Below are 23,716 nucleotides of genomic sequence, written 5' to 3'. Positions count from 1 at the left end.
TTAATCAATACAGGCATGTCATATACTTTAGAATCATCATTTGAGCCACTCTCCCCCTTTTGTTTCTTTCTTACAGGGGTTTGGAAAACAGAGCCCACAGTGAGCAATTTAATGCCTTTTTTAGGCTGCCCAAAGAGGAGACTTTGAAAGAAGTACATGAATGTTTGTTATGGGTACCATTCAGCCACTTCAATACTCATGGAAAAATGTGCATCTCAGAAAATTATATCTGCTTTGCCAGCCAGGATGGCAATCTATGTAGCGTAATCATTCCTTTACGAGAGGTAACATTAATTTGGTTACATATCAATTTTTAGTTTGTAAAATGGCATGTAATAACAAAAATTAATAGAAACTCAAAATGCAAAACCTTTTAGTAATTTAAAATAATCATTTTCTGTGTTCAGTATTATTCTTCAGGATAAAAGTACTAGCTTTTGAGATATTCTCAATTCCTTTTGGTAACACTTTATAGTTATTACCGAAAGTAAAACTAGAAAAACAAATTAAAAACCACAAATGGGCTTGAACATTCAGATATTTAAAACATGAATATCAAAATTTAGAATGTCACATTTGATGAAATTGCTCAGAAAGAATAGAATTGATGGCTTTTGTGTAAGCCAGAAATAAATTTTCAGTGTTCAGCACTGAATAATTTTCATTATTATTGCCAATCTTAAAGGCAACGTATTACTTAAACCTCTTCTTTGAGAATGAATTAACTTGCACTGAGATTAATTATATTTTATGCAACTAGTCTAGTCTCTCCCTTCCCTTCCCTTTCCTCCCCTCCCCTCCCTTCCCCTCCCCTTCCCTTCCCTTCCCTTCCCTTGCTGCCAGTGATTGAACAAAGTCTCTTTCTTAGTAGATTGTACCATGGACTAAAACTTTTAGCCACAAAAGAGTAAGCCAAACACATTTTATCTGAAGGTGTCACAATAAGGGGAAAATATGAATCTCTTATTTATCTTTTCACTCCCCTCCAGGTCTTAGCAATAGATAAGACAGATGATTCCAGTAAATCTGTCATCATTAGCATCAAAGGAAAAACAGCATTTCGCTTCAGTGAAGTTAAAGACTTTGAGCAACTGGTGGCAAAACTCAGCCTCAAGTGTCGTGCAGCTTCAACTCAGTATATTAGCACAGAGGTAATTAATGTAGCAATTAAATAATTTTGGAAAAAAAGCATTGTGTTTCATATGTTCTTTTCTTTCAGAAGAAATTCATAGTACCTTTACTATTCATACCTATGTTTATTTTTTTTCAAGACTGAATCTAGAAACTCATACTTTTAAAAATATTATTGGATCTTTCTACTGTATTTGCTGTTTTTCATAGAAATACATCTTCTACCTTTACATAATTTGTTTTTAATGTATCTATTAATTTTTTTGTAGTTGTAGACAGAAGTATGCCTTTGTTAATTTTTGTTTATTTTTATGTGGTGCTAAGGATCAAATTCAGTGCCTCACCCATGCCAGACAACTGCTCTGCCATTGAGCTACAGCCCCAGCCCTCATAACTTTTTTTTTTTTAACAACTCATACTACACTGGAGAATTCAACAAGGCCTTGAAAAATGATCTTTCTCTTATTGCTGCAAAGATCTCAATTTTAAACCAGTCTGAATATCTTTTATATTTTAACTACCACATTTGCCTCATTTACATAATCTAGCCCAAAGCAAAATAGTGACATATCTCTTTACTTGCAAAAACTATTAGAGCAGACAAATATTCTTGGCAAAGAGTGGTTAAGAGCCTGATTTTGATGTTTAGTATGTTCATGGAAATGTGAACAGATTGAATTCAGATGAATTTTTTTCAGTTCCCAGAAACGTCATGTTTTAATAATTCGGTAAAGCTTAGCAAATTGTAACTATTTATATTTTAATTAAAGATTCAGAGAAAAAAATTAATATTGGCTTTGCTCGTTATATTTTATTTGGACTGAAATATAGAGCCTTTTCCCACTTTCTGCAGAGTACAAGCTGAAAATAATATCCTAATTTAATTATAATGCAGTATTGATAAGACTAAATTTCCCTTTGAAAAACCACAATGAAAAAAATATAATTTAAGAAATATATATCATCTCAATTGGAGACACAGAAACTGTATGTTGGCTTTCAGGAGGTTTTCTTGCCCACCTTTCTCTCTCACTCTTTTAGTATGTACCCAAAGTATTTCTTAGTTTTATGTGAAAACACAAGTAAAATCTGATCAGTTTGGTAGTTTTTCTCCCTGTGCTCCCACTGCCCAATATTGTCCTTGTCTTATTTCAGGTAGTCTTTGTGTTAGATCCAATGTTCTGCTTATGTTTCCATTTCCTTTAATTTATCTGCCTCCCCAGAACTTAGAGAACTGGAATTTTCCCCTGACAACTCATGTGTCTCTAGTAGCTGAGTATGCTCGGTTGTCAAGAAAGGATTTTGTTTCAAAATGTGTTTACCATCTTTCCAGATATGTCAAAAATATAAGGTTTTCTAGTTTTTTCTTGCCCATTTTTAGAGGTTTTATAAAGATGTGTACAAAATACCAATCAGTACACTGATTTGCTTGGAATTATCTCTTTTTGGGGGAGAGGGGTACCGGGAATTGAACTCAGGGGCACTTGGCCACTGAGCCACATCTCCAGCCCTATTTTGTATTTTATTTAGAGACAGAGTCTTACTGAGTTGCATAGCACCCTGCTTTTTTGCTGAGGCTGGCTTTGAACTCACGATCCTCCTGCCTCAGCCTCCTGAGCCACTGCCACCATGCCCGCGAAATATATCTTTTTTTAAAATATTTTTTTAGTTGTTGATGAACCTTTATTTCATTTATTTACTTATATGTGGTGCTGAGAATTGAACCCAGTGCCTCACACATGCTAGGCAGGTGCTCTACCACTGAGCCAAAACCCTAGCCTGAAATATATCTTTTAATTGTCCTAATATTCTTTTTTCACTGAAGATTTTTTCATAGCAATGACAAAAAATATTGACTATTTTAATATTGTCTCTATACATCTAGCTTTATCAATAGTATATTTTAAATATTAGTGAAGGAAAGCTTTTTAAAACAAGAACTATTTCTATTTGATTTCTAAATAAAAGAAATTGTAGCTCTATTATTTTAGAGTCACACCCAGTTTACTGAAACAAAAGAATACATTTTATAATTTTAACAAACCTGGTTAAATTTTATAAGAAACATTAGACTTTTAAATCTTAATCTCAAAGAATTTAAATAAAATAAAAATATGAATGTAGGAAGGAAGTTAGAAATTTCTTCCTATGAGTACATCAAAGATGTGGTACAAAGAACAAATGCTCCCAGAAGTAATTGGGATTATGCATAAACTCAGTTCTGTCCAAATTTGAAATAGGTATCAACTAAAATGTTCCATTTTTATGAGTTATGATAAAACCTGGATGCATAAACATGTTTTGTAAAATTCTAATTGAATGTTTAAAAGATATTTTAATCTTTTATTTTTTATGTGAGAGATGGGTACTGGAGATTGAATCCATAGCTTGCACATGCCAAGCAAGCACTTTACCACTAATTGCCCTATCTGGCCTCAAACTTGAAATCCTCTTGCCTCAGCCTCCCAAATAGCCAGAAATACAGGCATGTGTCACCACACTTGATTGATCTCTTACTTTTACTGGCATATATAATTAAGGAATATTATTGGGTAATTTTTCAAAACTATTAGATGAAGCTTGATGCTTTTAAACTGCATTACAAGTGATCGTAGGAACTATGGAATGTGAAGAAAGGTTAGAAAACGCATTTATGTCTTAAAGTGTTTAGATAGGCAAATAAATACCTTCTACAGATTATCCAAGCGTATGCATATGTGTTTATTTTATTACTTACATTAACCAGCATTATCCCAGTTTCTAAGTTTTTAATTAGAAGTAATATGCTCCAGGAACATTCATTCTACTTGATAGAAGAAGGTATTTCCTGATTCTAAAATGAGGAGTTTTTTTGGCTTTTTAAAATTTTAATATTTATTTTTTAGTTTTTTCGGTGGACACAACATCTTTGTTTGTTTGTGGTGCTGAGGATCGAACCCGGGCTGCACGCATGCCAGGCGAGCACGCTACCACTTGAGCCACATCCCCAGCCCTAAAATGAGGAGTTTTAAGTTATAAAAAACCAGTAGGGTTTCCTTATTCTATGTAATCAGATAGGAATAGTAGTTTAACTCACATAACTAATTTTTGTTTTCCTTTATAATAATAAGGTAATGTGTTTCCTGTAACTATAATATAAATTAGAAATAGATACTGTAGCTGTGGGAAGTAATAGATTTATTTCTAGGGTAGGAACCCAGAAAGATTTTTAGAAATAAAATTAGCATCCCATTTTCAATTATGTATTATAAATGGGAATTTATTTAAGATAAGCTAATATTTGAGAAAAGTGGGGGGGTTGTATATTTTTGTCTTAATTTTTGTTTTTTCAGGTTAACTCTGGATCCAATCATCATTTATTGTGCCAAGTTTATGAGATAGTCTAATTTAAATCTGATATTTTGTAGTAAGCTTACACATAAATATTAATCTGCCCCATCTTTCCTTTACTGTTAGAGGCATATGCTACTTCTAAACTCTGTCATACACCAAAAATCAAACAGGTTTAAGAATACCTGCCATAAAATTAGCAACCTCTGTTACTTTCTTGCTGTGACTCAGTTTTGCTGAGGCAATAAATGTTTGATGAGCGCCAAGTTTATTTCAGTCAGAGTTACAAGAACCTAAATAAACAGATACATAGAATTGGTCTGGATGGATCTGAGGTAAAATCTTCCATTCAGAAGAGCCAGAGCAAAAAAAATAAATGTTTAAAAAAGTAAGCTTTATACCTTAAACAATCTATTAAACCCTTTAAATAATTTTAAGTATGAGGGCTAGGGTGTAGCTCAGTGGTAGAGAGCTTGTCTAGCATGCATTAGGCTCTGGGTTCAATCCCTAGTACCTCAAAGATAATAATATGTCAAGTATGAAGTTGTTTTAAGCCACATCTTTGAAGGTGAATATGTTAATTTGATTTTTGAATACTTAGGAGATAATTATGGGTACAACTAGCATATTTGTCATCACTCTTATAAATTTATGTGTAGGGTTTCATCACTTAAAAGATTATTTGCTTCTCCTTCTTACACATTTTCCCTGTAGTTTGGATATACTACCAATAGATAATTGGTGCCTCAGTCATATAATGTACCTTGCTTGGGATCTACACTAAAACTATGAATTTGTCAACATGTATTTGCAACATTCAATTCCTCAATAAAACAGCTAATTTTAATCTTAGGAAGTAAAGTTTGTGATGCAGCAAAACAGGTTTTTTTTTAAAGGCAAGTGTTGTAGTTTGTGCCCTATAATGATTAAACACTAATTTTCCATTATTAGCCTCTTCTGCCATACCCTTGTATTCATTCAGACATTGATTTGAATCGGCCTTTCTAACTTTACCTAGATCCTATCTTAATGTCCAACCCTCCTGGGTCTATTACTGACTTTTCTTGGTTTTAAGCTAAAATTCCACTGGACTGTTCTACTGAGCTGCCACTTTTCCTCCACCTCAATCATGGGCAGTCTTTTCATTTTGCTTAAACTACTAAAGTTTGAGTGATGACCTTGGTAAACCTTTTTAAGTACCCCTACTAGGAACTCAAGACTTCTGGTATAGTTAATCCACAGAATTTCAGTAATTTTAAAATTACAACTTTGATGATCAGAAAATTCATCTAGAAATGCAAGGGTCTCAAAAAGGACTCACATGCTTTTCATTTTAAAACTTACTATACAACCCTAGTAAACTGTGATACTGGCAAAAGGATAGACATATAGATCACTGTAATAAAAATTGAAAGTCTAGAAGTTATGATCACTTAATTTTTCACAAGGATGGCAAATCAATTCACAGAGGGAAAGTATATTCATTTATATTCACTTTAAAAAAAAAACAGGGATTGAAACCAGGGGCACTTTACCACTGAGTTACATTCCCAGCCCTTTTTATTTTTCATTTTGAGACATAATCTCATTAAGTTGCTTAGAGCCTTGCTAAGTTGTTTAGGATGACTTCAAACTTGTGATCTTCCTGCCTCAGCCTCCCAAATTGCTAGGATTACAGGCATGTGCCACCACACCCTGCTTAGTGTGTAGTCTTTTCAACAGACAGTGGTGGTACAGTGGATGTCCACATACTACATATTAACTGAAAACACACCAGACCTACATTAAAGAGCTGAAACTATAAAACTTTCCAGGTAAACATAGAGGTAAATCTTTATGCCTGTGAATTAGGCAGTTATTTCCTAATTGACAAGATTATGACAAAAGAAAAATGGGTAAATTTGAATATATAAAAAATAAGGACTTTTGTGCTACAAATGATAGTATCAACACAAAAAAAAGTTCACAGGATGGGAGAAAATATTTGGACGTTTTATGTCTGATAAGGGACTTCTATACAGAACATATAAACATCTCTTACACTTCAATAGTAAAAGGTAAACAACACACTTTCTAAAAATATGGAAAAGGGATTTCAATAGCTATTTGTTCAAAGAATATAAATGACCAACAAACACATGAAAGGTTTTTCAGTATCATTAGTTATTAGAGCAATGCAAGACAAAACCATAATGGAATAACATTTCATACTCATCAGAGTGAGTATAATTAAAAAGCCAGATAATAACTGTTGAGGAGGATGTGAAGAAATTGAACACTTCATACATTGTTGGGAGTATAAAATGGTACAACCACGTTGGACTACAATTAAGCAGTTCCTCAAAATGTTGAGTGTAGAGTTACCATATGACCCAGAATTTTACTTCTAGATATCTGCCCAAGAGAACTGCAAATAAATGTTCACCCTAATACTTACTTATGGATGTTCTTAGCCAGATTATTCACAATTACCAAAAAAGTGTAAAAAAGCCATCAAATGATGAATAAAGGAATAAAATATGACATACAGTAGAATATCATTTGGCAATACAAATGAAATACTGATACATACTATAATATGAATGAACCTTGAAATAACTTCAAAGAAGTAATACACAAAAGACTACATATTATATTATTCCATTTATATGAAAAGTCCAGAATAGGTAAATTTATACTGACAGATTAGTAGTTATATAGAACCTGGAATGGGGGGAAGGTAATGGGGGAGGGACTGCAAAGGAATAAGGGATTTATTTTAGGGGTGATGATATCATAATAAACTTAAGATTGTGATGATGGTTGCACAACCCTGAATATATTAGAACCATTGACTTTATGCCATAAATGCATCAATTTTATTATATGTTATTTGTATCCCAATTCAGATGCTAAACTAATGAAAAGAGCTTTAAAGAATCTTTGTCAACATATTTAGCTTAAGAAAGGGAAAAACACCTTTAAAAAAAAAACCTGAAGTTTTGGGCTGGGATTGTGGCTCAGTGGTAGAGTGCTTGCCTAGCATGTGCACATGTGCAAGGCACTGGGTTCGATCCTCAGCACCACATAAAAACAAACAAATAAAGGTATTGTGTCCAACTGCAATTAATGAATATGATATAAGTAGAGAAGTTAAACTTTACTAAGTATGTTGATAAAGGTTCCTGAAAACTTTTCTAAGGAAAAGCATCAAATTAATCCTCTGGAACCCTACTACAGTTAGATGAGACTTTAAAAAAGTGCATTAATGCAAAAAATGGAAAAGCTCTTTTACCTTGTTTTCTTTCATCTTTGTGTAAAGGTATAATTCAAACTTCAGACATTTTACAAATTAACCTTAGCTTTCATTTCTTGCTTTCAAAGATGGCTAGAGTTGAGTAACTGGGATCTTCTCTTATCTAGCTTCTTTCCTTGGGTCACTTGCAGCTCTGCATATGTGTGCATGTTTCTAGATCCCTAAGAATTTGTTGAAACTTTTCAGCATTCCATATGGTTATCTGGTTCTCCATGTATTCCTTTTAAATCTTCAGCCAGGCTTTTGTTTGCCCCAACTGAAATCACAGCCTTAAGCAATTATGATGTTACAAGAAGATTGCTGTTGTTTTCTATAATGCCCTAGAAACAGGCTTTTTTTTTTTTAACTTAGCAAAGCTGTGAATCAAATGATAACACCTTGCAGGTGGAAATTTTCCAGGGAGCTACTAGTTTGGTTTAAACATTGACCGTGCTATGGGATAGGGATGAGGTTTTTAATGATGATCCTAGAGTTTCACTAGCTGTCATAGTGCCAGTTTTCATGCCTATCATATTTCCAAGTTTGGGAGGGAGAGAAGATAGGAATGGCCTCAAGTTAAAACCCCACAGACTGCTGTTCTTACTGAGACACTTTAGTTTTCTGTTTGTTTTTGTTTATGGTGCTGGGGATCTGTTTGTTTTTGTTTATTGGCTGGGGTTGTGGCTCAGTGGGAGAGCATTTGCCTAACATTTGTGAGGCACTGGGTTCTATTCTCAGCATCACATAAAAAAATAAATTAATTAGGCCTGGAGATATAACATAGTTGGTAGAGTGCTTGCCTCATATGCGCAAGGCCCTGGGTTCAGTCCCCAGCACCGCAAATAATAATAATAATAATAATTATTATTATTGATTAATTTAAAAATAAACTTTTTTAAAAATTCAGAGTTTTATGTGTTAGGCAAGAACTCTACTACTGAGCAGTATCCCCATCCCTCATTGGTTTTCTTGAATAGATGCTTTTCAATTCATTCTGTGCCTTTGGTTAATTTCTGGTGTTTTGGGCAGGGAGAGGTTGTTTTGTTTTTGATACTAGGGCTTGAACCCAAGGATGCTTAACTATTAAGCCATTTTTTGTTTTATTTTTAGGCAGGGTCTTGCTAAGTTGCTTAGGGCCTCATTAATTTGCTGAGAGTGGCTTTGAACTTGCAATCTTCCTGCCTCATCCTCTCAAGCTGCTAGGATTTAGGCACAAGCCTCCATGCCCACCTAATTTCTGGTGTTCTGAAATGATTTATTTTTAATGTTTTGCCAGTATTTTGTTGCTTGTTGGGTAATGGTTTCACTGAGATTTTGAGTTTGTTTTTCCTGAAGTCAGTTTGTTGATATTTCTAATTCTGATAGGAAAGCAATGTTTCTCTGAGACATTGCCATAATATTTAATATGTACATAGATTGTGGTTTATAAATGACAGATAAAACCTTAGCAGTTTTTTCTTTCAGAAACTTTTAAGCATGCATTTGTTACAATTACATTGTTTCTTTGTTTTTCAGGGTGCTATTGGTTCTGACTCTACAGAACCATCTGATAATTTTGAGATGCGATCTTCAACATGTACAAAAGAATGCAGTAAAACTGTGAACACCGAAGCCTTAATGACAGTATTTCACCCTCAAAATTTGGAGACTCTTAATTCTAAAATGGTAGGAAAATAAACTATTTAAATCTATGAACTGGAATCTTAGAGATCAGAATGTACCAGGACTGATAACTCTTCTTTTGGGATTTGGAAAAGTTTACCAGAAAGTACTACTATGTGTGTTGTTTGGTTCCACAACACACAAAGAGTATTGTTAAGATTAAGAAGTACTGGGGGCTGGGGTTGTGACTCAGTGTTGGAGCACTTGCCTAGCATGTGTGAGGCACTGGGTTCAATCCTCAGTACCACATAAAAATTAACAAATAAAATACAGGTATAGTGTCTGTCTGCAACTAAAAAAACTACTTAGAAAAAAAGAATAAGAAGGGCTGGGATTGTAGTTCAGTGGTAGAGTGCTTGCCTAGCATATGTGAGGCACTAGGTTCAATCCTCAACACAACATTAAAAAATAATAAAGGTATTGTGTTTATCTACAAATAAAAATTTGAAAAAAAAAAGAATAAGGATAAGCCAGGTATGGTGGTACATGCCTGTAATACTAGCAATTTGGGAGGGTGAGGCAGGAGGATGGCAAGTTTGAGACCAACCTTGGCAACAGAGCAAGACCCTGTCTCAAAATAAAACATAAAAAGGGCTGGGGATGTAGCTTAGTGGTAAAGTGCCTCTAGGTTAAACCACCACTACCAAAAAAAAATGAAAATAAAAAACAAATTTTTGATATTCAGTTTTATTTGCATATATTTCTAATAATCTATGCTGAAATGTAGTTCATTTGAGAATACTGATGGTTCAGAGCTTTACCTCCTATGCATGATCCCTTTACCATTTTTATTTGAGTTTTAAGAATTATAAAATAGTGAATTAAAGCTGTTTTGCTCACATGAATTTAAGTGATTTTTGTGATGACAAGGTCCAGTGTTTGAATTCTATGTGAATACTGATTTTTATTTTGTAGGTTCTTGATATCCATACATATTGTTTCATGATGAAGAGGGTGGGCAGTTTATTTTAAAGAAGTTATTTTCTCACTCTGTTTGATTGCTTTGATTTTTTGATACAGTTGAAAGAAAAGATGAAGGAACAGTCATGGAACATCCTATTTTCAGAATGTGGGCGTGGTGTTAGCATGTTTCGAACCAAGAAGACTCGAGATCTGGTCGTAAGAGGGATTCCAGAGGCTTTAAGAGGAGAGCTCTGGTTGCTTTTCTCAGGTATTTCAGCTATTAACTTTATTCATTTAGCAGAAATTAGGGAATTATGCCCTAAGCTAAAGAATTACAAACATGAATAGGACAAAGTCTTACTCATCAGGAATTCAGGCTAGTCAAAGAGAGAAAGATATGTAGTTATGTGCACTTACCTATATATCCACACATCTAGTACCTGAGCAGAATAGTTTATTAGGCAAGATATGTCCAATTGATGGAAATCTCTATCTCTAGTGTCAAAAGAAAGTTAAATGGGGAAAAAAATCTCATAAAAATGTTATTCTCTTGGATAGTGTTAGTTTGACATTTTAGATACCAGTGTAAAGCTTTTTCGTTTTCTTCATTTTCTTTTGTGTATGTCTTTGTGTTCAGATATAACTTAATCATAAAGCTAAATTTCAAGGTAATGAAATAATTTTAAAATATAATTCTTCATATATATGCTACTATGCTACTATATGCAAGCTATATTATATTCCTTTTTTGTGTGTGAATGTAATCATCTATACAGGTGCTGTTAATGACATGGCTACTAATCCTGGCTATTATGCTGAAGTGGTTAAACAGTCTTTAGGGACCTGCAACTTGGCTACTGAAGAAATTGAACGTGACTTGCGTCGTTCCCTGCCTGAGCACCCAGCATTTCAGAGTGACACTGGCATATCTGCTCTGAGACGGGTACTTACTGCCTATGCATATAGGAATCCCAAAATAGGGTACTGCCAGGTATGACCTCACTATGAACCCAACTGTGTGAATGTTTCAAATGATAAAATCACATTTAAATCCAACTCTACCAATTTGGGAATTTTATGGAGTGGAATTGATAGTGAATATTATTAATGTATGTATGATAGTAGTAGGAATATTTAGAATTGATATTTATTAATTTATCTTTTTCACTTAACAAGTATTTTTGAGTCCTTGCTCTATAAAAGATATGGTGCCACATGTGTAAGGCTATTTTAAGATATGCCTGGTAGGAATTTTTCCATTAAAAAAAGAAATATATATGTACACACACATATATATGTACATATTTATTTATATATACTTATATACATATTAAAATAATTTTCATTGGGAAAATGAAAAACAAGTGAGATAAACTACTAAATGATTATAAAGTCTTGTTGAGATTTATAGTAAAAAGAAATTATTTCATCTGGGAGAACCAGAAAAGGTGACATTTGCAGGTCATGAAAATTGGTGAATTGGGACATAAAGAGATAGAATGCAAGAATATTCTAAGTGAAAGGATCAGTGCAACCTAACAGAGGTAAATGGGGAGTGTGTATAGGACAATGTTCTGTTTAATAAAGTGTATGGTTAATGAAGCAAAGTAGTTGAAGAAAAAATAAGGTGGATTGAAGCAGGTCAGTCATTTGGAATTTATTTTATAGGCAGTAGAGGAGTCATTAGGAAAAAATCCTTTAGGAGTACTCTGTGTTCATTAGGCTAGACTGTTAATACAAATAAATAATAATAAATAATAGAAGATTGTTTCTTAAAGGAATAAGCAGAAGAAAGTGAGTATTTAGGTTAATAGACAGTTCTTTGTGAGATTAAGGTACTCTTTCGTTGCCATTACCACAGACAGAGGAGCAGGTAGAGGAGATGAAGAAACTGTGAGAGATTTGACAGAGTAGGCCTGGAAGGTTCTTATACCACTTCACCCACATTCTATTGGAAGATGTTTATCACACGGCCACATCTCTTCACTTCTGTGAGTGAAGTGTCGTGGTACATGCTTGTAATCCCAGTGATTTGGGGGGCTGAGGCAAGAGGATTGCAATATCAAAGACAGATTGGCAACATAGTGAGACCATGTGTCAAAGCAAAAATATAACTCAGTGATGAAGCAACCCTAGATTCAATACCCAGTGCTGCAAAAAAAAAAAAAAATCAAAAGGAATTCTATGACATGTAGTGTGAGCTGAATAGACCTGTGCCCAGCTACTATGGAAGAAGAAAAGATTGAATTATGGGGGATAAGAAGTACTCTGTACCATACATTCATTTATAATAGGTTGAGCACCCATAAAGATTACATATCAATACCATCTATCCATTGAAACTTATTAACTGAGATTTTTTTGGGGGGAGTGGGAGTTACTGGGACTCAAACCCATGGCCTTGCACATGGTAGGCAAGTACTCTACCGCTGAATTACATGCCTAGCCCTAGAGAGTTTTTTTGAAAAACAATTTAAGTACATTTACTGTCTAAATGACAAGTACTTTTTAGCATATTGTTACATCTATGAAAGGTACAAAAGATGCATAATATTTCTTTTCTCAAAAAGCTTGAACTCACAGTTTAGCTATTGTGAATAGTTTAGCTATTGTGAATTGTGCTGCTATAAACATTGATGTGGCTGTTTCCCTGTAGTATGCTGTTTTTAAGTCATTTGGGTATAGACCCAGGAGAGAGATAGCTGTATCAAATGGTGGTTCCATTCCCAATTTTCCAAGAAATCTCCATATTGCTTTCCATATTGGCTGCACCAATTTGCAGTCCCACCAGCAGTATATGAGTGTACCTTTTCCCCCCATATCCTTGTTAACACTTACTGTTATTTGTATTCATAATAGCTGCCATTCTGACTGGAGTGAGATGAAGTCTTAGAGTGGTTTCGATTTACATTTCTCTAATTGCTAATGCTGATGAACATTTTTTCATATATTTGTTGATTGATTGTAAATCATCTTCTGAGAACTGTTTGTTCAGGTCCTTGGCCCATTTATTGATTGGGTTATTTGGTTTTTTTTTTTTTTGGTGTTTAACTTTTTTGAGTTCTTTGTGTACCCTAGTGATTACTGCTCTATCTGATGTGTGAGGGGTAAAGATTTGCTCCCAAGATGTGGGCTCTCTATTCACCTCACAGATTATTTCTTTTGCTGAGAAGAAACTTTTTAGTTTGAGTCCATTCCATTTATTGATTCCTGATTTTAATTTTTGCAACAATGATGAATGGATTAAAAAATGTGACTATACACAATGGAATATTATTCAGCAATAAAAGAGAATAAAATCATGGAATTTGCAGGTACATGGATGGAGTTAGAGAAGATAATGCTAAGTGAAGTTAACCAATCACAAAAAAACATATGCTGAATGTTTTCTCTGATATAAGAAGGCTGATTCATAGTGGGATAGTGACTATGAGCATGGGAGGAACAGACAAACTCTGGATAGGGCAGAGGGGTGTGAGGGGAAGGGAGGGGGCTTGGGGCTAGAAATGATGGTGGAATGTGATGGTCATTATTATCCAAAGTACAGGTATGAAGACACAAATTGGTGTGAATATACATTATGTACAACCAGAGATATGAAAAATGTGCTCTATATGTGTGTAATAAGAATTGTAATGCATTCTGCTGTCATATATATATTTTTAAAAAAAGGAATGCCTAGGGAAACCTCCACAAAAAAAAAAAAAATAAAATAAAAGCCTGAACTCATGGGGCTGGGGTTGTAGCTCAGTGGTAGAGTGCTTGCCTCACAAGCACTAGGTTGTGAGGCACTAGGTTCAGTCCTCAGCACCACATAAAAATAAAATAAAGATTCTTTTAAAAAATAGCTTAAACTAAGGTGGGCACAAGCACACACCTGTAATCCCAGCCACTGGGGAGGCTGAGTCAGGAGGATGACAAGTTCAGAGCCAGCCTCAGCAATTTAGCTAGGCCCTAAGCAACTTAGCAAGTTCTCTAAATAAAACATAAACAGGCTGAGAATGTGCAGCAGTTAAGCACCCCTCAATTTAATCCCTGATACCAAAAAAACAAAAAAGCTAGCCTGGGGTTGTAGCTCAGTGGTAGAGCTATTGCCTCTCATGGGTGAGGCCCTGGGTTTGATCCTTAGCACCAAATAAACAAATAAGTAAATAAATAGAAAGATATTGTGCCCATCTACAACTAAAAATGTTTTAAAAAAAGCTTACACTCACAAAGCTTGTGATGTTATCTCTATGAAGTAGTTTAGAGATGGTTTCAAAGTAGGCAGCATTAGATTTTGATTTCTAAAAGATGAGAGCAAATTTAAACAGAGCAAGAAGAAAGTTACTCTGGGTTAAGGTAACCATATGAACAGTACCATTCAGGTGAGAATTGAGCCTACCTTAGAGATCAGACTGGCTAAGTTCATGTATCAAGTAGTAAATAAGTTTGTATGTGGAGCTGGGGTTGTGGCTCAGTGATAGAGTGCTTGCTTAGCATGTGTGATGCACTGGATTAGATCCTTAGCACTGCATATAAATAAATAAATAATAAAGGTCCATCAACTAAGAAATATTTTTTAAAAAGTTTATAGCGGACAAGATCATGGAGAATCTTTGTCTGAGAATATAGAGTTTTGAATTTAATATGGTAAACAAGTTATATTGCTGTTGGTCAAAAACCCATGTAAGCTATACAGATATGTTAATGCTTAGCTGGCTTGCATATCTATCTCTGTGTTGAGATATGCCACACACTAACTTCACCTTTTCATGCTTTATAGTATATTCAAAAAGTCATACAACTGTCACCAAAAACATTTTCATCCTCCAAAAAGTAACCCTGTATTCATTACTAGTTACTTGCCATTTCTTACTTTCTCTGGTCCATGCAATCATTACTCTACTTTCTGTCTCTGTGAAGATGCCCAGTATAGATATCTTATCTATCTGAAATGATAGTGTGTGTGGTCTTTTATGTCTACCTTCTTTTATTTAGTATATGGTATCTCTACTTCATTCTTGTTATGACTAAATAACTTTCTATTGTATGGATATACCACGTTTTGTATATCTCTTGAACAGATAGTGACCATTTGGATCATTCCCATATTTTGACTGTAAAGAACAGTGCAGTTATTAATATTCATATAAAAGTTTTTGTGTGGACATTTTTTTATTCCTTTGGGTATATTTCTTGAAGTGAAATTGCTAGGTTATTTGGTGACAAAAAGTTTAACTTATTAGGGCACTACCAAAATATTTTCCAAAGAGACTTTACCATTTCACATTCCTACCAGGAATGTACAAGGGGTTCCAATTTCTTCACATACTTAACTACACTTACTATTTCTCTTTTTTGATTTCTGCCAACCAGTTGATTGTGAAGTGGTATCTTCATACCCTTGATAAAAGTCAATTGACAATAGATGTTTGGGCTCTTTATGGAATGTTGATTCTGTTCCCTTCATTTATATTTTATCCCTATGCCAGTATCACACTGACTTGATTACTGTGTCTGTGTGAGTTCTGAAATCAGGAAGTATTAGCCCCTTTAATTTTGTTCTTTTCCAGAATTTTTTTGGTGCTTTCATTTTTATTTATTTATTTTTAAGTTTTGGCTCTTTTACATCCCTCATATGTCTATGAATTTTAATATCCCTTGACAATTTCTTCAAGGAAAAAAGCCAGATAACTGTTGCATTGATTGAACCTGTAGATCATCTTGGGGAGTATTGAGTATTAACAATATTAAAAGGATATTTTCCAAGTATTTTAATCTTTTTTAATATAATAGTAAATGGAATTATTTTCTTGGTTTCATTTTTGGGTTATTTGTTGCCAGTATAAAGAAATACAGTTAATTTTATGTATATTGATTTTATATCCTATAACCTTGCCAAGATTTTTATTGTTTTAGTAAAAGTTTTGTGGATTCTTTAGGAATTTCTATCTACAAAATTATGGAGTCTGAATAGTAGTACTTTACTTCTTCCATCCCAATCTGAATGCCTTTTTTGCTTTTTTCTTGTGTCACTGACCTGGCTAAAATCTTCAATACAATGTAAAATGGAAGTATTGATGTTGTTTTGTTGTTGTTGTTGTTTTGAAATGGAGTCTTCTTATGTTGCCCAAGTTGGTCTCAAACTCCTGGACTTAAGGATCCTCTGACCTCAGTATCCCGAATAGATGTAACTACAGGTGCATGCCACTATACTTGGATTAATAGAACTGTTAAGAATGTGTATCCCTAGGTTATTATTTATCTTGGAAGCAATCAGTCTCTCATCATAAAATATAATGTTAGTTATGAAGATTTTGTAGATTTTTGGTTTTGATACTGTGGCTTGAACCCAGGGGCATTTTACCACTGAGGTATAATCCAGTCCTTTTAATTTTTTTTTTTTTTTTTTTTTTTTTAGTTTTGAAAAAGGGTCTCACTAAGTTGCTTAGAGCCTCACTAAACTGCCCAGGCTGGTCATGAACTTGTGATCCTCGTGCCTCAGCCTGAACTCTCTAGAATTACAGGAATGCACCACTACACTCAGCTGAATTTTTGTAGATTACCAAGTTGAAAAGATTCTTATATCCTCCTATTTTATTAATTTTTTATCATGAAAGAATGTTGGAATTTGTCAGATGATTTTTTTCTATGTCCATTGAGATAATCATGTGATTTTTCCCTTTCTTTTACTAAAATGGTATATTTCATTGATTGATTTTCATATGCTAAACCACTCTTACAGTCCCAGAATAAATCTTGGTATTGGTGTGTAATCTTTTTTGGTTACATGTTATTGAATTTGGCTTTCTACTATTTTGTTCAGGATTTTTACATTTGTATTTTGTAAAATACATTGATATATAGTTGTGATGTTTTTGTTAAATTTTGGTATCTGTATTCTTTAGAATGAGTTGGGTAATGTTTCCTCCTCATTTGTTTTGAAGAGTTTATGAAGGACTGGTGTTAATTCTTCTTTAAATGTTGAGTCGAATATGCCAGTAAAGCCATCTGTTCTTAGAGGTTTCTTTCTGGGAAGTGTTTTTATTATTAATTCAATCTGTTTACTTATTATAGATCTGTTTAATTATTTCTTTCTTCTTGAACTGGTATCAGTAGTTTGTGTTTTTAGAAACTTATCCATTTTATCTCAGTTATCTAATTTGTTAGCATATTTGGGACATCATTTTCCCTTATTTATATTCCTTTATATTTCTGTATGGTTAATAATTATATTCTCTATTTCCTGGTTGTAATAATTTGAGTCTACTCTCCTTGTTTTTTAATGTTTTAGATTAGGCTCCTTAAAGATAAACTTAAGTCTTTTTGTCTTTTTAAAAAATCTTTTCAATAAATCAACTTTTGGTTTAATTTTTTTCTCTATTTTTTTCTGATTTATATCACTTTATGCTTGCACTGAGCCTCAACTTTAGCCAGAGGTAAGATTAGGCTTTTCTGTTCTTTCCTAAGCTACCTACAGCTATAAATGTGCAGAAAACCAGGCATATATATGTCCTTCTACTTTCCCAATAATATGTCAGATTTTCAAAGTCCCCAGATCTTTCTTAACCCTCTGTTAGCCTGTTGTTTGGCTCAACTGTAATCTATTCTCTGAGACACACATATTAACAGCTCTGATGGTTTTCAATAAAAACCCTTGGGGAAAAGGCTTTTTGTACTACAGGAGCCCTGTGTCAGGTCAAATAAAGATAGACTTGTGAGTAGAATCTTGCAGGAGACTACCAGACAAATTAAAAATGATAATTCTCTGGTAGTGGGGCTTTAAAGTAGCTCCAATCTTACCCTGTTTCCCTGGTGGCAGCTGGGTACTGGTTTTCACTTTGATTGCTGGGTGGTGATGTTTTTGTTTTTGTTGTTATTATTTTGGCATTTCTTATTTTTATTTGTTTTTTACAGTGCTGGGTATCAAACCCAGGGCCTCATGTTAGGAAAGCACTCTATCACAGAGCTATATTCCCATCCTTAGGTGTTGGTTTTTATCCTAAAGCTGAAGAGACAAAATGAGAATAGAACTGTTGCAGCATCAGACTTGCTTGCCAGATCCTCCACCAAGTTGAGGCTCAGAAAAGTAGCTACATGCAGGATTTTAAAGACTGCCAGTTCTTTGTGATCTTGCAGGAACTATCTCAAGGGGTCATACAGAATAATAGGCATGCATTTATTTGGAAAAGTTAAATAAGAGAGATGAGCATGCAGTACAAGTTGCAGAATAGACCTTCGCCAGAGAGAACAGTGTAGTTTCTACAGGACCTAGGTTTTTAAACCAGATGAATTTGGAAACCCTCCCCTTCTGAAATTGGAAGAAGTAGATGTTGACCCCAGGAAGTCATAAGGAAGGCTCCAAGGACTGGAAAAGAGCCTAAACCGGAGAAATCCTTTCTGAGTCTTGGAATCTTTGGTTGGTATAAAGGTCACAAAAGTTTCCCCTGAGTGGCCTCAAGTATATTGTTTTTTAAAAGAAAGCACATGATGGGGGTCAGCAAAGTAAACCCAGTGTGTACAATTATCCTCTTAACCTCATATACCTGCCATTAGTGTCTGTTATCTATCAGGATTATTGCCACAGAGCTCACTGTTTTTACTGAGACTCAGGCATTTTCTTCAATAGATGTTACCTGCCAGTGTTCTTATTGCTTTTATAGAAGAAACATTTTTGGAAGTCCTATGGTACCATTTTCACTCTGTTCCCTCCCTTATGGCTTCTTACACAACAAAGTGAAGAAGTAGAAATGGCTTGAGATCAAATATTGTCAAGGAATTGACATAGTTAGTATACAAATCTATTCAAAAGGTATCAAAATATTAAAAAAAATGAGCAATGGACAGGAAGGAGGAAATGCAGATTGATAATGAACCTGAAAAAGCAAGTCCAACCTTATAGAATTGAAATTAGAACAATGAGATACCATCTGCAGTATCAACTTAATAAGGGTAATTATTACAATTCTCAATATTAGCAAACATGCAGTGAAATAAACATTCAAACACTATTGGCTAGGAATGTAAATTGGCACAATCTTTCTAGAATATAATTTGGCAATAATATTAAGTCTTTAATAAATAATACCCTTTGGCAAAACAATTTCATTTCTAGATAACTAATCCTGAGAAAATAGTAAAACACTTGAATGAAGAGTGATATACAAAGATATCCATTGCAGCATAATAAACATACAGGGTTTCTACCATAATCAAGATTAGGATAACTAAGAAGAGATTCCTATTTGATAGGGGAAATAAGATGTTTAGTTTTGGACATAGTGAAGGATGATTGACATCTATATTCTTCTACAGATAGTTGGAAATAGAGATGAAGTTTATTTTCCCTAATTTTAGTATGTTCTTGAAAATTATATGAATATTTTTCAGATTTATGATAATGTTTTTTTTACCCATTGAAATTACTCTTAAGTTTTACTACTGTGTTTTATATCTGTGGTATTACTTCTTCGTATTCTTTGAATGTTACTGTATAAAATAGCTAATTAGACTTAAACTTTGTTTTGTTTTGTACTAGTTCATAGTTCTCATGTTTCCATTATTATACTCTCACTTGTTCTCATTACTATTAAACACTACTAAGTTTGAAGAAGAAATGCAATCGTTATCTGAGTAATATTTATTTTTTGTATCTTTTCTATGAACTTTAGGCAATGAACATTTTAACTTCGGTGTTGCTTCTATATGCAAAAGAAGAAGAAGCTTTTTGGCTTCTGGTTGCTGTATGTGAACGAATGTTACCTGATTATTTTAATCGTCGAATCATTGGTAAACACACACAGACACTATCTTAGTCTGTTTTCTCTTGACATAACCAAATGCCACATACTGTGTAATTTATAAGTGATAGAGGTTTATTTAGTCCATGGTTCTAGAGGCTAGGAATTCCAAGAATATATGCCAGCATCATCTCAACATCTGGTGAGGGCCTTCTTGCTCCATCATAATGTGGTGGAGTGCATCACATGGTAAGATAGAGCAAGCATGCCAGAGACAACTTGCTTTTATAACAAAGCCACTCCCTTGATAACCTATTAATCTATTAATTCACAGATGGATTAATTCATTCATTAGGGAAGAGCCCTCATGACCCACTCACCAAAGATCCCACCTCCATATACCACTAATATATGAATTTTGTGGTTTCCAACACATTAAATTTGGGGAATCTATTCAAACCATAAAAAACACATATTTCTTTTCTGAGCCCTTTGAGTGTCTCTTATCTACTCAGTTGCCAGTCAAGTAAAAGAATTGATTAACTACATTGCAAAATATATAAAATGTCAAAATGTCACATTCACTGACTTGCTTATAAAAGAGAACAGCTTTTGTGTACAGTTAGGAGCTCTGGTGGCACAATTGGTTACTGCGTGATATTTATACAGAATGCATCAGGTCTGTTTCTTAATAAAATGAATACTTTAAACTTATAATCATTTAATGAAAAAATAAGGACACTCTGAAATATCCAGAGATGCAGAGGAAATTTTAATAGTTTCTTGATGGGAGGGGAATTTTTATCAGCTTAAAATTGCCATATTTATATTAATTATTTAGGTATTTACAAGGTTTGAAAGAAAGATCAAGATCTTGCTTTGATAACTATATAATATTTTCTTAAAACATCAAGTATTTATAGATCTCTTATCCCCTGTGTTAAAACTTATAAGCTTTAATTAATATGGCTAGGTCATTGATTGTATTGCCTTTGTTAGAGTGACTTGTACATTTATCTTGAGTTCTACTAGATATTAAACTTCTTGAAGATGAGACCATTTTGTTAATTGTACAGGTCTAGGATATAATGAGGAGTCAAATAACTCTTCAAATGAATTTGGACTGCATTTCTCAAGTGCTTTTAGGTATATGATAACTCTACTAGAAGATGCAGAAATATATTAAATATAGAAACAGCACTAAAAGAGTTCATAATTTAAGCATGAGAGGAGATATATCAGCAAGTTAATAGAAGTGGGAAGGTATCAGAAAAAATCCTTTTGAAGATGTTCATTTTTAAACTTATTTTGAATTCTCCAGGTGCCTTGGTGGATCAGGCAGTCTTTGAAGAACTTATCAGGGATCATCTTCCTCAACTCACAGAACACATGACTGATATGACATTCTTTTCCTCAGTTTCTCTCTCATGGTTCCTCACACTTTTTATTAGTGTGCTACCTATTGAAAGTGCAGTGAATGTGGTGGACTGTTTCTTCTATGATGGAATAAAGGCCATTCTACAATTGGGATTGGCAATACTTGATTATAATTTAGACAAGCTACTGGCATGTAAAGATGATGCTGAAGCTGTGACAGCTTTAAACAGGTATTGTAGAAACTATAACATTTAAATCTGAAGGGAATCTGAGAGACTGTGGTGTTCAATCCCCTCATTTCACCAATGAGGTTAACTGAGCTCTAGAAACTTCAAACAATTTTCCTAAAGTCACAGAGCAGTTGAATGAAAAAGCTAGACAAAAGTCTAGTCCATTGTTTTTCAATAGAATTAACAAAAGAAAATCACTTGGAAATGAACAATTAGGTTATTTATGCTAATACTGTTGATTCAGTATGCTAGGACTTTCGTAATCCCAGTTTGAGCTAAAAAGTGTTTCTGTGTAAAAGTAATTTGACAGGGAAAGTGATAGTTGATAATGCTAAATATCCAGTGTAGGAAGTTATCCTGGTTTCCATGTAGTTTCAGTCAGGTAGGTTGCATTTTATTTTCCTGGTGGTTTTTGTATGAATGTTTATTTTATATTGGAGACTCTGTGTGTGTGTGTGTGTTATGTGTGTATGTACACATTTGTTTACATTAAATTAACATTTGAATTGGCAACTGTTGTAATGCTTCATCAAATCCCTTCCTTCAGAACTCTGTGATGAGGCCTCAATATACCTTTCTTTACTTATTTCCCCTTACTTATCTTTACAGACTCTGTTTCCATTCTTGCTGGGCTGTTTAGTATTTGCTGAGTGCACACTGAGCCTATTTGCTTCCTTCATGTTCTCTTCCCCAACCAAAAATGATATTAACTCTATTTCCCCCACCCACGTCTTCCTATCATTTTCAAATTCCACTTCTTCATAAGGCTTTCCCTTGTATTGTTAGTAGAAATTATCCTCTGACTAAATACGGAAATATTAGTTTTTGTTTTCTTAGCTTTAACAATTTTAGTTCCGCTAATTCTATTACTATCATTTTTGAATAGGTTCTTTGACAATGTCACTAATAAGGACAGCCCATTACCTTCAAATGTTCAGCAGGGTTCAAATGTGAGTGATGAACAAAGTCATATTAGAGTGGATATTACAGATTTGATAAGAGAGTCCAATGAGGTAAGTTTTTATACTATGAATATGATTACATAGCATATTTTAAATGATAACTGTAGTTATATCTCTAGTGGTATATTCAGAATAAAATAATAATGCAAGTAAAGATACAATTTAAAAGCTACCTTCACTTTTGAATTCTGTGGACAGGTCCTAGGTTGCATGACCTCTTCTTTCTCAATTCACCTTTCATTAAATGAAACTATATTCACGTGCTTTTACAAATGGTGACTTTTAAGTATGTATCACTATAAAAAGATAAAAATTAGTTTGTCCTTAGACTAAGCATTTTATCAATGTTCTTATACTTGGTCTAGACACAGAGTAGATGTGATTCTTTTCAGTATGTGTGTGTATACACACACACACACACACACACACACATACACACACTGAAAAGTGGGAGGTGAAAATTTGCAGAATCACTGAACAAATCAGGAAAATAACTAGGAAAAGAATCAAGGCCTCTGAGAATTGAATCTGATAAAATTAAAAGAGGAGAAGTGGATATTTATTATGAATGAGTATCCAATGAAATCATTTCTTGCAGAAATATGGTAATATTCGCTATGAAGATATACACAGCATGCGCTGTCGAAATAGGTTATATGTGATACAGACCCTAGAGGAAACAACAAAGCAGAATGTGGTGAGTATCTAACCAATGGGGGAAAACCAGTTAGAGTAACTTTTTTTCCTTCAACTTCCTTTAAACATTATCATTGCATGTGAACTAAACAAAAAGACCTAAATTTTTGAACTAGGTTCTTGCCAAGGTTTTGCTTATTGAAAAAAAAATAAGAAAAAATAATTTATTTTCTTCTGGCTGAATTATATTGCTTTCTCCAACATTTTTTATGTTATTTGACCTTAAACACCACTGCAGTGCAGTACTAAATGCTATGATGTAGGCATTTAAGCATAAAATAATTGTGATGTACTGTATCAGGAAGAACAGCTGATCTGTATAATAGTCAGTGCTCCAATACTGTTTTCCTTGCATATCTAAGGTAAATTGAATAGGATACAAAACAGTTTTAAGTATTCACCTTTTTAACATTTGGATGACTTTATAAG

At 33.8% G+C, this 23,716-nt stretch overlaps 1 protein-coding gene across 1 annotated transcript in view; it reads left to right on the top strand.

Annotated features, from left to right (window-relative positions):
• Window positions 1-23,716, top strand: part of Tbc1d8b (TBC1 domain family member 8B) — a 70,393-nt gene that overhangs the window by 29,922 nt on the left and 16,755 nt on the right. Inside the window, exons 6-14 of the mRNA XM_005323385.5 lie at window positions 77-284; window positions 990-1,151; window positions 9,251-9,400; window positions 10,418-10,568; window positions 11,077-11,291; window positions 19,954-20,071; window positions 21,344-21,629; window positions 22,516-22,642; window positions 23,190-23,288. Coding sequence (XP_005323442.1) covers window positions 77-284; window positions 990-1,151; window positions 9,251-9,400; window positions 10,418-10,568; window positions 11,077-11,291; window positions 19,954-20,071; window positions 21,344-21,629; window positions 22,516-22,642; window positions 23,190-23,288 — 1,516 coding nt within the window. The remainder of the gene's footprint in view (window positions 1-76; window positions 285-989; window positions 1,152-9,250; window positions 9,401-10,417; window positions 10,569-11,076; window positions 11,292-19,953; window positions 20,072-21,343; window positions 21,630-22,515; window positions 22,643-23,189; window positions 23,289-23,716) is intronic.

Source organism: Ictidomys tridecemlineatus, chromosome X (assembly GCF_052094955.1).
Source record: "Ictidomys tridecemlineatus isolate mIctTri1 chromosome X, mIctTri1.hap1, whole genome shotgun sequence".
Taxonomy (NCBI): domain Eukaryota; kingdom Metazoa; phylum Chordata; class Mammalia; order Rodentia; family Sciuridae; genus Ictidomys; species Ictidomys tridecemlineatus.
This window is presented reverse-complemented; position numbering and strand designations above follow the sequence as displayed.